At 43.3% G+C, this 15,788-nt stretch overlaps 1 protein-coding gene across 2 annotated transcripts in view; it reads left to right on the top strand.

Moving 5' to 3' along the window:
* Window positions 1-15,788, top strand: part of MYO9A (myosin IXA) — a 398,158-nt gene that overhangs the window by 327,315 nt on the left and 55,055 nt on the right. For both annotated transcript variants that reach the window (XM_084641695.1, XM_084641696.1), the window contains exons 17-19: window positions 7,417-7,560; window positions 8,606-8,645; window positions 12,444-12,566. In XM_084641695.1, coding sequence (XP_084497821.1) covers window positions 7,417-7,560; window positions 8,606-8,645; window positions 12,444-12,566 — 307 coding nt within the window. The remainder of the gene's footprint in view (window positions 1-7,416; window positions 7,561-8,605; window positions 8,646-12,443; window positions 12,567-15,788) is intronic.

Here is a 15,788-nt window from a genome sequence, read left to right on the forward strand (position 1 = left end):
TAGCTTGGAGCATCCCAATGATCAACCTATTTGCTACAAGGGACAAAAGAAAATGCTGGCTCTTCTGTTCTTGGGGAGGAGAGGGGAGGGGAGGGGGCTTAGTCTGCGCTCCCTGACCAATGCCTTCTATCTCAGCTGCCAGTTGACGCTCCTATGTGCTTTTCATCTGATCCTCATTGTTCCACGGGTCATCCTCAAGTTGAAAGTGGATTGGGCCAAGCTCATCCTCATTGCCCTGGCGTGGCCGTGGCGGTGGTGTTTCTTTTTACCTTCTTGCGTTGTCGATTCAGCCTCCCCTATCACTTCCTCCCCATCCTGACCTGTTCACACAGAATCACAGTGGTACTTCGCATCCCACTCTCATCTCCCTGCATGGCTGCCCTGTGGTTGAATGAGGAGGAAGAGTGATATGCAGTGGCTGTTCGGCTCATCATATTCAGTAGTAGAAAGCCTTCTACCAGAATGGAGTATTTGGCAAAATGGAAGCCATTTTCAGTGTGGTCACTGGCTTGCAGAGTTCAACTAACAATGGCTTGCATCCAGGACATCTTGGAGTACTTGCTGCATCTTCAGTCAACAGGCTTTATGCTTAGCTCGTTGAAAGTGCAGCTAGCAGCGATCTCAGTGTTTCATCTGTCCATTAGTGGGAGATCAGTATTTTCCAATGCTGGAGTAGCAAGATTCTAAGCCCTAGTCTACACTACAGAGTTAGGTCAAATTTAGCCGCGTTAGGTCGATTTAAAAATGACTTCGTCCACACAACCAATCTCATTCCGTCGACCTAAAGGGCTCTTAAAATCGACTTCTGTACTCATCCCCAACGAGGGGTGTAGCGCTAAAATCGACCTTGCTGGGTCGAATTTGGGGTAGTGCAGATGCAAATCGGCAGTATTGGCCTCCAGGAGCTATAGAATCATAGAATATCAGGGCTGGAAGGGACCTCGGGAGGTCATCTAGTCGAACCCCCTGCTCAAAGCAGGACCAATCCCCAACTAAATCATCCCAGCCAGGGCTTTGTCAAGCCTGACCTTAAAAACTTCTAAGGAAGGAGATTCCACCACCTGCCTAGGTAACGCATTCCAGTGTTTCACCACCCTCCTAGTGAAAAAGTTTTTCCTAATATCCAACCTAAACCTCCCCCATTGCAACTTGAGATTATTACTCCTCGTTCTGTCATCTGCTACCACTGAGAACAGTCTAGATCCATCCTCTTTGGAACCGCCTTTCAGGGAGTTGAAAGCAGCTATCAAATCCCCCCTCATTCTTCTCTTCCGCAGACTAAACAATCCCAGTTCCCTCAGCCTCTCCCTCAGCGCTCCATTGTGACTGCTCTGGACAGCACTTTGAACTCGAATGCACTAGCCAGGTACACAGGAAAAGCCCCAGGAACTTTTGAATTTCATTTCCTGTTTGGTCAGCGTGGCAAACTCATCCGCACAGGTGACCATGCAGTCCCCTCAGAATTGTAGAGCATAGAATGTTTCTACGCTCCCCCTATCATCTCCGTCCCTGAGGTTATCACAGATTAGAAGGTGGAAAAAACGCACTCGCGATGACATGTTTTCCGAGCTCATGCAGTCTTCCCGCACTGATAGGGCACAGCTTAATGCATAGAGGCATTCAGTGGCAGAGGCCAGGAAAGAATTAAATGAGTGCGAAGAGCGGAGGCAGGATGCGATGCTAAGGCTAATGGGGGAGCAAATGGACATGATGAAGCATCTGTTGGGGGAGCAAATGGACAGGATGAAGCGTCTGTTGGAGCTGCAGGAAAGCCAACAAGAGCACAGACCCCAGCTGCATCCACTGTATAACGCCTACCCTCCTCCCTATGTTCCATAGCCTCCTCACCCAGACTCCCAAGAATGCGCAGGGGAAGGCTCCGGGCACCCAGCCACTACACTCCAGAGGATGGCCCAAGCAACAAAAGGCTGTCATTCAGTTTGATTTTTAGTGTGGCTACAATAACCAACGTGGCCTTGTCCTCCCCCCCCCCCAGGCTACCTTGTCCGTTATCTCTTTTTTTAAAAAAAAATTAATAAAGAAAGAATGCATGGTTTCAAAACAATAGTTACTTTATTTTGAATGGGGGAGGGTGGTTAGCTTACAGGGAATTAAAATCAACAAAGGGGGCTGGTTTGCATCAAGGAGGAACACATCAAGGAGGAACTGTCGCACTGAAGCCTGGCCAGTCATGAAACTGGTTTTCAAAGCCTCTCTGATGCGCTGCGTGCCTTGCTGTGCTCTGCTAATCGCCCTGGTGTCTGGCTGCTCAAAATCGGACACCAGGTGATTTGCCTCAACCTCCCACCCCGCCATAAACATCTCCCCCTTACTCTCACAGATATTGTGGAGCACACAGCAAGCAGCAATAACAATGGGAATGTTGGATACACTGAGGTCTGACCAACAGTACCAGCAAGCTTTTAAACATCCAAAGGCACATTCTACCACCATTCTGCACTTGCTCAGCCTATAGTTGAACTGCTCCTTACTACTGTCCAGGCTTCATGAGCCATGGGAGCAAGGGGTAGGCTGAGGTAGGTGCAACCATGTGGTGCTGCCGGCTGGGAGAGCAGCCTGAGGCAGAAGCCTCCAGCTCGCAGGAGAGCAGAGTTGCAGTGGAAGCAGTGGAGCTGTACACAATGCCCTGGAGGTTGCTAGGAGCTGGGCAGGGAAGACGTTCCCAGAACCCCCGGCCAAGCTACATGTCTGACGAGGACGGCACCGTCTGCTGCAGAGTTACAGGAGAGCAGAGTTGCAGCGGAAGTGGTGAAGCCACACACCATGGACGAGGATGGCTAGCAGTCCTACTGCACTGTGTGCTGCGAAGGCACCCAGGAGCTGCTGCTGTGTAGCAATGCCAGGTGCTGCAGCTGCTTCTGTGTCAAATGCTTTGAGGTCCTGGTAGGGCAAGGTACCTCAGCCAAGGCAAAAGAGCAAGAGCCCTGGAGCTGTTACACGTGTCAACCACAGAAGTGCTACGAGGTGTTACAGCGCCAACCGGACTGGAATGTACGGCTGCAAGACTTCTTCAACAGCGACAAAGGACAGGAAAATGATGCACCTAAAATCTAAAAAGACCCGCACGTTTCCCAGAGTCACTACCTTTGATAACAGAACATCTATGATTCCATTGACTACTTGGATCACAGCAGCCCCTACAGTAGACTTGTCCACAACAGCAGCGTTGATGGTGAGCTGAGCGGGCTCCATGCTTGCCATGGTATGGCGTCTGCACCGGTAACCAAGGAAAAAAGTCATGAAACGATTGTCTGCGGTTGCTTTCATGGAGGGAGGGGCGACTGACGACATGTAGCCAAAACCACCCGCAACAATGTTTTTGCCCCATCAGGGATTGAGAGCTTAACCCAGAATTCCAATGGGCAGTGGAGACTGCGGGAACTGTGGGTTAGCTACCCACAGTGCACTGCTCTGTAAGTCGATGCTAGCCACGGTAGTGAGGATGCACTCTGCCGACTTAATGCGCTTAGTGTGGACATACGCAATTGACTGTATAAAATGGAATTCTAAAAATCGACTTCTATAAAATGGAGCTAATTTCGTAGTGTAGACATACCCTTAAAAGAAATTCTTCATCTCCATCTGCCAGTTCGGGTACTGGTTCCTTTGTGGGACTTTGACATGGTCTTAGCAGTTCTGATGGGACCTCCATTGGAGCCTCTGGCATCTTGACCCTTTCCTCTCTTGTGTCAAAAAAACTGCATTCCTGATGGTGAGAACATCCTCAAGGAGAGTCTGTGGGTTGCAGGCTTTGATGGCAGCGCCTCCTTATATGCAGCTCTCCAAAGACACAGTGACATTGCGGCCGCACCCAAAATTTGTGTCTAAAGTGGTCTCTGTCATTTGAACCAGGCGGTATAATTACCCGTGTTCTTTTCTAAGCCACATTTGTCCCCTGAGAAGCAGCGCCTTCGCAGGTTAGATGTCAGATGATGTCTAGCTTTCTTCTTGGACAGGATTACCTTTTTGTGCTTTGCCTCATCTGTTTATCTTGTATGTGGATGGGAGAAGCAGTCTCTCCAGACGATTACTAAGTGGATAACACCCTTTATTAAGGCTGCATGTGAAATAGCTTCGACCCTGCCCTTCGGTGGGTGTAAGCTCATTCTACGAGAGTGCAAGCTACATCAATGTTATTCTTAAGTGATGTCTCCAATATTGGACATTTGCAGGGCTGCCACATGGTCATCCGTACATACGTTTAGGAACCATTATGGCATTACTACAGTGGCATCCAGAGCAGATGCAAACTTTGGGAATGCAGCCTTCCAGTCCTTTGTTTAAGTAGTCTCCAAGCTCGACTGCTGTGGGTACTGATTGTGAGTCACCTAAGTGGAATACAGGGCTGCATCTACTCAAAGAAGAAACAAACAAAATTCTCCAGCTCCTGTGCAGTGGGCATTCACCCACCTAAGTGGAATACATGTCTGCATCACATCTTGAAGAGCCACCGTTACAGTGAATAACCATTTCTCTTCTCTTTTAATGCAATTTAAAATTCTATTCACAGACTTCATGGAGAGTCTCTTTGTAACCATGTGCTGTCTCAATCTAAAGGGTTCAAAGGCCAGATACTATGATGAGCCATAGAGTTTAAGGTTAGAAGGGAGCACCAGATTGGCTAGTCTGACCACCTCTATATAGAAAAGGAGTACTTGTGGCACCTTAGAGACTACCAATTTATTTGATTAGTCTCTAAGGTGCCACAAGTACTCCTTTTCTTTTTGCGAATACAGACTAACACAGCTGTTACTCTGAAAACTGTCACCTGTATATGACAGGCCACCAGCGCCACCTAGCACCCGCACACTAAACCCAACCAATAAAATTAGACTAAAGAATCCCAGCACTCAGGAGACTAGACTGTTATGTACCACGGGCAGACAACAGGAGGGACTGAGGTGCACAAGTGCCGAGGGCCCTTGCAATGGTAGGAAAATGGTTACGTTGAATGGTGATCGATAGGACTGTAGTAAATATAGGTTAAACCATTTAAGTACAAAATGAAGAAGAAAAAGGCCCGGAGTAATAGTTTGCAATTCCATGTTCAGGCACCTGGGCTTCATTCCCAGTATCACTCTCTTGCACTGCCTGCTGGAGAGACTGAGTCGTTCTGCTTCGCAATAAATTGGCTAAGTCTTCTTCTAAGCTGCTCTTAGAGCTTGTCTAGATGAATAATTAGTGCACAGCAAGCTGGGGTGTAAATCCACAGTGCACTAACAGTCCATGTGGATCCTGCTACCATGTACTAAAAGTTCCCAAGTTCACATTGACATACTCTGCTTTGAAACAGGAGTACGTCCATGCACACTAGGGAGCTTTTAGGGTGCAGTAGCTGGGTCCACATGAACAGTTAGTGGTAGCAGGCTAGCGCACTGTACGTTTGCATCTCTGCTTGCCATGCCCTAATTGTTCATCTAGATAAGCCATAAGATGTTTTTGGTTCCCTGCTCCAATTGCCCCTATTCTGTTTTCCACCTCAAATTCCCCATGTCTCATTATCAGCTTCAGTATGGTGGATCTCCTTTCAAGGGGCATAGGGAAGCGGGTGCCCATTCTCAATTTTGCTCTGATTTCCTAGGTTGTCCTCCTGTCTGGATCCATGTTTTTGTAGTAGCATAAGGATCTGCCAGGCTCACCTTCCCCAGCCAGGATCTGGAAAGGATGCATTGCAGCCAGTGAATCCAAGAGTTCCTCTCATATACACCACTCCTCCCCTGACAGCTAGGGACCATGCACTTTTCCTTAGGTAAATCCCATTCTGGCAAGCTTCTGAACAAACCCTGTAGGAACTAGACAGCAGCATGGAGAGGTGATCTCTTTGCATACAGGTCAATTGCTGCTGCCACATACATTCATCTATCTGCCCCTCCCACTGGTGTCCATTCAACATTTCCATTCCCCACCAATCTCTTCTGGCACTTGCTGTGAAGTTCTCTCACTGCATGCTCAAAAGAGGCCCCGCTAACCTCTCCTATCACCAAGTGGTCAAGAGCAGAACATGGGCTCTTTCAAAGAATTTTGGTGGAAAGGGGAGTAGGGGAGTTCTCATTAGACCTGGATATGCCAGCTCCTTTCTTGCCCAGATAAGTCCAAGTAACTTGCCTGAGTGGAGGCATCACTCGGCTCAAGATCCTGCACTTTGGATCTCTCCCAGGACCCTGCCCAGCAATTGGGAGACTTTTTAAGGCTGAGAGCCCATCTGTGAAGGCACAGAAGATGGAATTCTGGGAGCAACTGACGATTAAACCCTTTCTGCCTAAGCTGTTTGTAAATTACACACACTGGTCAAAGAATGAGTCATAGCTCCCAGGCCAGAATTGATTCTGTGGTGATTGACTTTTGAGAAGTTGTTCTTTCTCTAGAACAAAAATCTCTGTGACAGGAAACTAGTGGCTGGTTTTAAAAGGAACCATGATTTGATGACAAGGCAATTGTATTCAGTAGTTTGGTGGCATATTGCTCCATGGTCCAAGCTGTGGGCCTTCAGGACTTGGGGGATGAGACAACTGACACCACTCTACTTTCTTCTCTAATTACCCTTTTGATGTGTCACTTCATCGGTTTTCCTTTCTCATTAGCAAGAATCTGGCTCTGGTAGTTGACTTCCAAACATAACAATACCTGATTGCCACTTATTTAAAGGGGAGAGACTTTAGGTCACGTCTTCCAGAACCTTAAAGGCACATATGTCTGGCAGTAGAACATTTTTCTGGAACACTTTCTGCTCTGTAACAGAGTAGGAAAAATTGGATAGGTAATCCTTTGTTTGCCAGGTTAGACCAGATGCAATGTGGTGATTCTCTTTGTGACAGACTGGTCGTGTTGGGGTTAAGGTCTTGAGTTCATAGCACCTCCTTTCCCCAAGATGTTCTTAGGCATTTTGCTTTCTTCCCCTTCATCTTCCATGACGGAAATGACTGTGAAGCATGGGACACCAGACTACACTCTGATTTTGTGGCATCACCAGAAGTCTTAAACTATATCATTCTAGGTAGCAGAGAACTAGCTGAGTTCTAAGCTCTTAACCAAAGTGCTTCTAGGGATATATAATTATCTACTGATCAGAAGTATCACTTTGTGAATGAAAGAACTATAGGCTATTGTGCTCCTGCTCACCCAAATAAATATTTTATTCTAAAAATACTTCAAAATACAGCTAGGTGACTAGATGACATCTAGGTTTTGTGTATGGTACTGAACTTGTGTAGGAGTGGATGATTGGTGAAGGGGGAAAATTGGTGATTGGTGTTTTCTAATCACACAATTTTATACTCTGTTAATTTAGAACCTTTCAGCAATTGTAATAACTATTTTCAAAGCCTTTTGTTAAAGAACCAGGTAATAGATGTGTTTTTAAAATGCACATTGTGACTGACCTGTCTCTCATTACAGTGATACCTATGGAGTTGGCTGGACTGGCAGGATGGGAATCCGACAAGGCCGACTCTCTAGTCCTAGCTCCTTCCTAGACAAAGATGGGATATTTGTTAATTCAACCAACAGCAAGCTGCTGGAGAGGGCCCACGGCATTCTCATGTTAGTACAAAAGGCGTGGATTTTGGCCTCATTCCTAGAGTGTGCTGAGTTGCATGGGTAATAACAAAAATGTGAACAGCCAGGGCAAGAGACCTACAGCAGCACAACATGGTGCTAGTCCAAAAAGTCTGAGTTCCAAGTGGACTTGGATGTCCCAAGGCTTGGATATATTGTATAAATATACTGTAAACATGATTAGTTCAGTCTCTTAGCATTCCATGTTGATAGCTCCTCTTCTCTCCACTGTGGTCTCTTCCCACTGGAAGAGCAGGCCTACATTTGTAGAGACAAGAATAGGGAAGGGGTAAGAAGAGCTAAGGTCAAGTGATATGACAGTGGTGCTCTATAGTGACACTAGAGGGAAGAGGCTTCCACTAACTGAATCACTGAAACAAGATGTGGAGATGATCTACTTCAATTGGAGAGGCCTGGGTGGCCCTTTCTTAACCCATGTTGTTGATTTATAGTCCAACTTCATCATAGGTTTCAGAAGAGGCTGCCAGATTAGCCATAGGTAAGGTACTACGTGTGGTGTGTTAAAGCAGATGGGTGAATCTGTTCCCTACATATCCCCTCTTGCTGTTCTTCACAAACAGCCAACTACCCCATTATTCACGATCTGTAACAATCCAAATTTTTGAATGGATTCACCTTCCCTTTTGTCCCACCCTCTCCTCTCACAGACACACATAGGCAAAGAAATGGAGAAAACGGGTATGTGGAATGCATACTAAACCTGGCTATTATGCAGCTTACAGGAAAACATTGCTATAAGTGGTTTGAAGGGTCTTTTTCATTAACTCGTGTGTATCCATTCTACTAAATATGTTTTTTCTTCTCAATTTGTACGATCTCAAATAGTGTCAATTCTTTCTGACGTGGGTATTTTGACTATTGGCACTGATGCTAAAGATATTGGGGCTTCCGAATGGGAAATCTCAGCTTCTGCCATGAGAGGGTTAAAATGATAACTCAGCAGTAAATACATAATCCCATGCCGTAACCTTATGCCTGTTTTAATATGGCCCTTTTATTGTTTCCTTAGGCGAAACAAGAACTTCAAAGCCAAACCCAATCTTCCAAAGGTGAGTGAACAAACACATTTACCTCTCTTGTTCCTGGAGTATATAAGGCAGCACATATACTGAATGCACTGCCATTAAATGTTAACTTCTGTTTAATGTATACTTTGTCAATTTGTGGGGAGCCAATTCAAAGTGAATTGTTCATCTCTAAAGTGTGGTTTACCAAGTTTCTGTTGTAATATGAAAGCTGTGCATATCAACTCCAGCCTGATCTGTTTGAGGTTATTCTTTATTTTATTGCAATGAAAGTTAGCAGAGTTCTCGGGGACAGTTGTGTTCATTTGTCCTGGAAGAGAGCTGTGCAGACATTGGACTCCTTCCTGCTCAGATGCTGCTAGCTATTTTTTTTTTTAACCTTCATTTTGTGAAGTTAAAGAGAGCCAACAGAGGAAATATCGCCACAAGGGTTGAGGGAGGTCTGCATGTTCATTGCTGGGCCCACTTCAGTTTAAGTCTGTAAACTGAAAGAAATGTCCAGGGATCACTCAAAAAATTTTGTACTTGATATATACAGAACACTTTTCAGGCCATCTACCTTCATGGTGGAGATTTCCTTTCCTAGGAAAATGTTTATAATTAGTTAATTACAATATTAGAGTGCTGTATTATATTGGTAACTTCCATTCTATTTAAAGTGCATTTTAAACATTCCTGCTGTTTCCTTTATTTTCTGACAGTACTTACTGTGCCTGATGGCATAAGATGAGAAGAGATCCGCCATCTATCACTGGCATAATTATAGCATTTTATGGTCATTATTGACACTGCTTTGATTAAAGAATGTCTGGTTTGTGCTGTGTGCCTTCCAATAAGAATTATATTTAATTAAAAACGAACCACAAAATGTAAGCACAGAATACTTTTGAGGGTGCAAGATTTTTAAACACAAAGACTTCTCCTTTCATTTTGTTGACTTCTATTCTAGACAGATTGTGGAATTAAATGGTTTCACTTCATCTCAAGTGGCTAGTAGACCAAATCACAAACCCATCAAGTATCATTCTGTATAGTGAGCAGTGTCTATTCATAAAATGTATGGTACTCAATTACAATAATGTGGAGAGAGAACAGACTTTTTCTGATGGCAAGGGTTGGGTTAGAATGTGGTAGGGTGGTATTCTGATGCAGAGATCTTATCAGAAGCTTCAGTGTGAGTGCTGTAATTTGAGGAGGGCAATCCATATTTGTACATTAAACAGTAGAGAACAAATAATCAAGTGCTGCTTCTCCTATAGGAACAAAAGGAAAAATTTGTATGGATGCATAACACATTATACCTAAATAAGTATAGAAATAAGCGTAGGAGGTTAGCAAATTGAGTTAATTGAAGTAGCCATTACATATTTGGTTTGGGGACAGTATACTTCAAGGGGATGGACTTGAACTACTTTTTTTCCATCTCTAACTAAACTAACTCACTCTAACTAAAATCCACTACTTTCTTTTTTACTTGTGTATTTCAAGCAAAGAAAAAAGTCATCTGAGGATTTCTTGCTCTCACTTTCTCTCTCTCGCTCTGTCAGTCAAAGCTCTGACCAAAACCAGTAGAAAACTCTTGTCTTCCATCAACAATTTCCTGTTCAAAGGAATGAAACCAAGGCTTGCTACTTATGTTTAAGTGCACAACTCACATTCATTTGCTGTATGCACGTAATACATTTTGCAATGGTCATACGTTGTGATTAATACCTCCTTAAGATAATTGGTGATAGTTACAAGTCCTTGTGTGCATGTTTCAGTTTATCTGCAGATGCAAGAGACAGCTGTGTATTAGGGGTAGACCAAGCTCCCAAAATTTACCTAGTTACAGAACCCATTAGCAACTTCCCAGACACATGGGGGCTGCATCTCTATTCCAGTAGGAGAGTCTGGCTGCTGCAGAAGGCAGAGCTGTGCTGTTTGAGTTGAGTAAGCTGAGCATTGTAGGTTTAGTAGCCTGTCCTTGTTGCCTATTTGCAATATAATATGTAATCTCAGCAGAACATCAGATTGTGCAATACAGTGTACATGCCAGTGGGGGATTTTATTGATCAAGATGGAGCAAAGCAAGTTGGAGCACATAGTTTCCACAAGCCACACCTGTGACAATGATGGAGGATTTCCATAGGGCACATTTTGGGAGTCTGTGATTTCTGAACTGCATTATAAAGTTATTGTTGCTCCCAAAAAGGCTAGAAAGGTGCTTTAACTGCAACATAATTGTTCGAATTTTATGCCTTGAATTAGCTACTAAATTATATTGGTTATAATTCTTATTTTTTAATAATGCTTTACACTTGCTATATGCCATACTGTCCTGCAGCGGCTCAGGAGCATGAGTACCAACCACAAGGCAGACTGTTAAGAGCCAGGCCGCAAATGCCAAACTGGCTTTGAGTTCTATACTTAGATTTCACCAACCAATTATTAACTGTAAACTCCTCAGGCACTGTAACAGCATTAACATGAAGTAAAACAGGCCCCTTGGGTACCCTGATCTGTCTTGCCACTCAGGTAAGCATACCTTTGTGATAATGGTCCCTTACACCAAGAATCACATCAATAGTCCAGTTACTCCCAGTTCCAAAAGAACAGTCACTTACCCCAGGTCAATTGCATCTTACATCTCACAAAGACAACTCTTGTAGCCAATTCTATAACAAACTATATACAGATTTATTAAAAAATGAAATGAGCTATTTTCACAGTTAAAGCAGGTAAACATACACACAAATGAGTTGCAGTCTTAAATTTCAAAAGGTAATAGAATATTCTATATAAACTATAACAAGCTTTATATGTCCTTTAGGGCTAACTGGCGTTCTGTTGCTTATGCCTAGAAAACCTTGCGTCCCAAAGTCCGAACAGCATAGAGGTCCAGTTCCTCCTTGTTAGTGGGTTTTATTCCCTTCTCCCATGAGCTGTGGGCTGCGAACTCAGCTGATGAAGGAATCCACTTGCATGATTCATCTTCATGGGGTGGGAGCAGAGCACCACAATCTTTTGTCCTCTTTAATGTTCCACAATAGTCCATCTGGTGACGATGGGCCTTTCTTGTTGGCCAGGATGTAACAACTTCTGTTGGAGACTAGCACTTCACACTAGTTAATGTCTCTCTCCTGTCTGGTGATTTATACAGTGTCAGAGGCTCACAATACAAATGCTTATGCATTACCTTACAATATGGGATACAGATTTTATAAGTGAGATTAATGCGTGCAGCAACTCACAAGCATTCAGTAAAGTCTAAACACTTTCTGATAATCCAAATACCTATTTTAATAATACTAACACAGTTGAGCCAGACTGATTCCAGCTCTGTAGTTCTCACTGTTCAGTTGAGACAAGGGGTCCTTCGCATGAGATGGCATCTGGTTTGCCAGCATCATACCATATATGAACACACAGCATGCATTAAATCTAAATAGACTCTTCTAAGCTTTTGCTAACTTGGAGCATCAAAGAGGCCTGAAAATTATGCATATACAGGAGCAAATCTACAAAGCCACATGCTCCTATGACTGTCACTCATCAGCCCCCTCCCACAACCCTTTCCTGTGATCTACACAAACCTGCTGTGTTATGTGCATGTTTCGATTGGAAGCTGTTTGGAGCAGGGATTTTATATATAGTCTGTACAGTGACCAGCCTAGTGGCTACCATAAAAATTCCCAGTTGTGAATATTGCAGGGGGCTTTGCATAGGATCATTACCCTAAGGGGAGAGGGATTGGGGATACAGTGGGAGAAGGTAGACCATATGTAGTCAAAGTTCTTTTTGTATAAAAACTCTCTTCGTTTGTTTTGGGTTTTTTGGCAGCACTTGTTGGAGGTGAAATCTCTTAAGCACCTAACTAACCTGACACTGCACGATCGCATTACAAAGTCTCTTCTCCACCTCCATAAGAAGAAGAAACCACCCAGCATCAGTGCACAATTCCAGGTAATTTACAGTGTTTACTCCAAATGTGAAGATGCGCAAGAGAAAAAAAAGTTGGTCGTGGGTGCACTCAAAACAAACACCTGCATGGGTCCTCAAGATGCAAAGTATGGTTCTCACAGGCACAGAACTCTCCTCTTTAACCCTATTCAGAACATGAAAACAGCTAAGTATGTGTAGCTTGGCTAAGCAATTATGTTTAGGGGACATATGTCTACTGATACTTAAAGGATGTAAATACTAAAAAAGAGAGGGATTACTTAGGGCGAGTATAACAAAAAGCAGTGGGATGAAAATAAGAAATGTAAGATTGAGGCAGCCTTTCAGGAAAAACTTCCAGACATTGGGGTTTTAGACTAGCGTAATCTTCCAAGGGACATGGTGGAAACCCTTTTGCTCAGGGATTATAAACTAGAGTGGACAAAATAATCAGCCAAGTATTGTAGGGAGCAATCTTATATTGACCATGGGATGGACTAGTCCCTGGTCTTTTCAATCTCTAACATGATTTTTGAGGGGTCTGTCCTTGCCTTTCCCAGTTCCCTAATTTTTCTTACACACATACCCATACATGGCCTAGCTCCTTCTCTGGCCCTATCACTATGCCAATTTCATTTTGTGTTGGGGGAAAAAAGGCAAATAGTGTCCCTGATTCTATTTTCAAATGCAACATGACAGTTTTGGGGGGAGGAACTGTAAACCCCCAGAATGCAGCAGTGGTAATTACACATGCACAAATGAGGCACAGGTTTTTATACATGTCTTATTGCTTGGCACCTAATTCTGAAAACAGGCCCCTTTGTGGGGGTTTCTCTGGGGAATCCATCAATAAAAGAATTCGGAAAATGATGGTATTTAAAAGTGTAATTATTGGTATGATGTGTATCTCAAGTTCAGTTTGTGTTCATGCCAGTTAGAATGTAATTCCTTGGAAGAGCCCCAAAGGGAAAACACTGCTGCTTTAGCTCCAGAAATGCATGTGAATTTTGTTGAGGCCAGCATTTGTTGTGCTGTCACTATTCTGCACCAGTTAAGCTGCCATTTTGGGTAACTGAAGCTAAAAAAACTTCTCCACCCTAGTCACTGTGGATGCAGACTTGGAAACTGCAACTGTCAAGTCTCAAGACACATGCACAAGTGTGTGGTAGTATTAGAGAGCAAATTTCATTTAAAATCAGGCATGTGGTCTAGTTTATAGAAAATATTTTCTAGTTAGCCTGTTAATTTCAAAAATGTTTCTCTGGGAATTAGTTAATTTCTGGAAACATGTTATACAAAACATGAATGCAACAAGTGCCCTTGTCTCTCTCATCCGAGAGAAAGAGGGAGTGCTACAAAAAGGTAAGCCTCAGCTGGCTTTCATGCTCACAGCTTCACTCCCTGGAGTGTTCTTTTGTGCAAGAAGTAGATCTAAAATATTTACCAGTAGAACCGCACTAATAGATAATAAATAGCTACGTAAGTTGGTCCAAGTGGTTCTGTGACACAGAATCACAATAGTGTTCTCCCCGTTCGTGCTGTCTTTCCCAAACAGTGCACCAGCCAATTGTTTGCAATGATAGGAGCAGTCATTTTCTAACTGCAGTCACATACATGGTCACCAGGAATCCTTAAAATGCTCCAATGACAGCAAGTTAAATAAACTCCATATCCTGTTTCCATGTGTATTCTGCTGGAAAAGTTATCATAATCACTTGAGTATCTTGTAATTGTTAGTTCTAAGTAAACAAAAATGCACTGCATATTTCACCTCACTAATCCAGTTTGGAATTTAATATTCCCCTTGAGAGACTAAATCATTCCACATTTATACTGTGATAGAAATGACAGGCTCATTGTCATTGTAGCATGAAATCCTCTGTAAATAGAAGAAAGGGAAAAAAGGAGCATAGCATCATTTTCTTTTGATTTTTTTTTATTATGTTTACTCTTCTGCCCCACTTTAAGATTTCTGTTCAAAGAAGTTGCTGCTCTTACAATAGGCTGTGATAATGACAGCTGTGACTTGAAACCATTTGAGCCAGTGCAGTGCAATAGCATTCTTCCTTACAGCTTTTTCCTCCTCCCTCTGATTGGATGCATCTGTGCTACTCTGTCCTTGACTTTAGGAGTCTTTTTTTTAAAAAAAAATCCATGAGTGATAGAGCAGCTGTAAAGCTGGCTGTTTGGGTAGCAGCCACAAAGCAGACTCTGTCACCCAAAATGTGACACAGTAAACATCTGTGTTTCCTCTGTGTGACCCAAGCCCATGCCCTCTTGGGTTTATTGCAGTGTTCTTGATAAAAAGTTTCACAGGTTTGCACCAGACTATTTTCATAAGCAAATACTTGTGTCTTATGAAAGTTAAATGAAATTAGAGTTGTGACGCCCAGCATTTTCCAAGGGCAAGAACCAGAGGGGAAGAGGGAGGCAGCCAGTATGTTGTGCTCATTCTGAGAAATAAACAAGCTTTTTTGGTTGTTTTTAAGAGTTACTTTACAAGCACATAATCATGTAGAGCTGCATATAGCTCCAAAGATGCAGAAGGACCACAGGTGCATTTTAGAAAATTGTGGGGAAATCTAAGGGTATGTCTACATAGCAAAGAAAAACCAGCGGCAGGCCCGTGTCAGCCGACTCAGGCCCGAACTCTGGGACTCTTCAACTTCACATGGTCCTACAGCCCAGGCTCCAGCCCACGCCCAGAAGCCTACATAGAAGTGAAACAGCTCTTTAGCCTCTGGTTGTCTAGTTGCTGTGTAGATGTACCCTCAGTCTTTGAAATAACTGAATGGGTTGGGTCCTTCTCTATTAGGGGGCGGGGGGAGGGAATGTTATAATGCCTAGTGACCCTTTGAATATATATTATGCATATAATATATACAATAAATACACAGCAGAATATCTTTTAGAGCATCTGTATTATTAGAATCAAATCATCCCCATAATTAACTGATGTTAGGATGTATCGTTACTTAGATCATGCCAGTAGTGTGCTAGGCACTTTGCATATACATGTGAAGACAAGGCCACAGTTTCAATGAGCTTGCAGTCTGAATAGCCAAAGTGCAGATGAAGGCTATGAAGATGGAATTCAACAAAAAGCAAAATGATTGCGTGTCTGTCCTTAGCTTCATGTAAACTTTTTTGGAGGGTGGGGGGATTAACACTTCATTACAGACAGTACTTAGGAAATGTAGCGAGTTTAGAGGGATTAGGAATGACATTTTATTGAGAGACTCTTTT

This window comes from Lepidochelys olivacea, assembly GCF_965140295.1.
Source record: "Lepidochelys olivacea isolate rLepOli2 genome assembly, chromosome: 10".
Classification (NCBI taxonomy): Eukaryota; Metazoa; Chordata; order Testudines; family Cheloniidae; genus Lepidochelys; species Lepidochelys olivacea.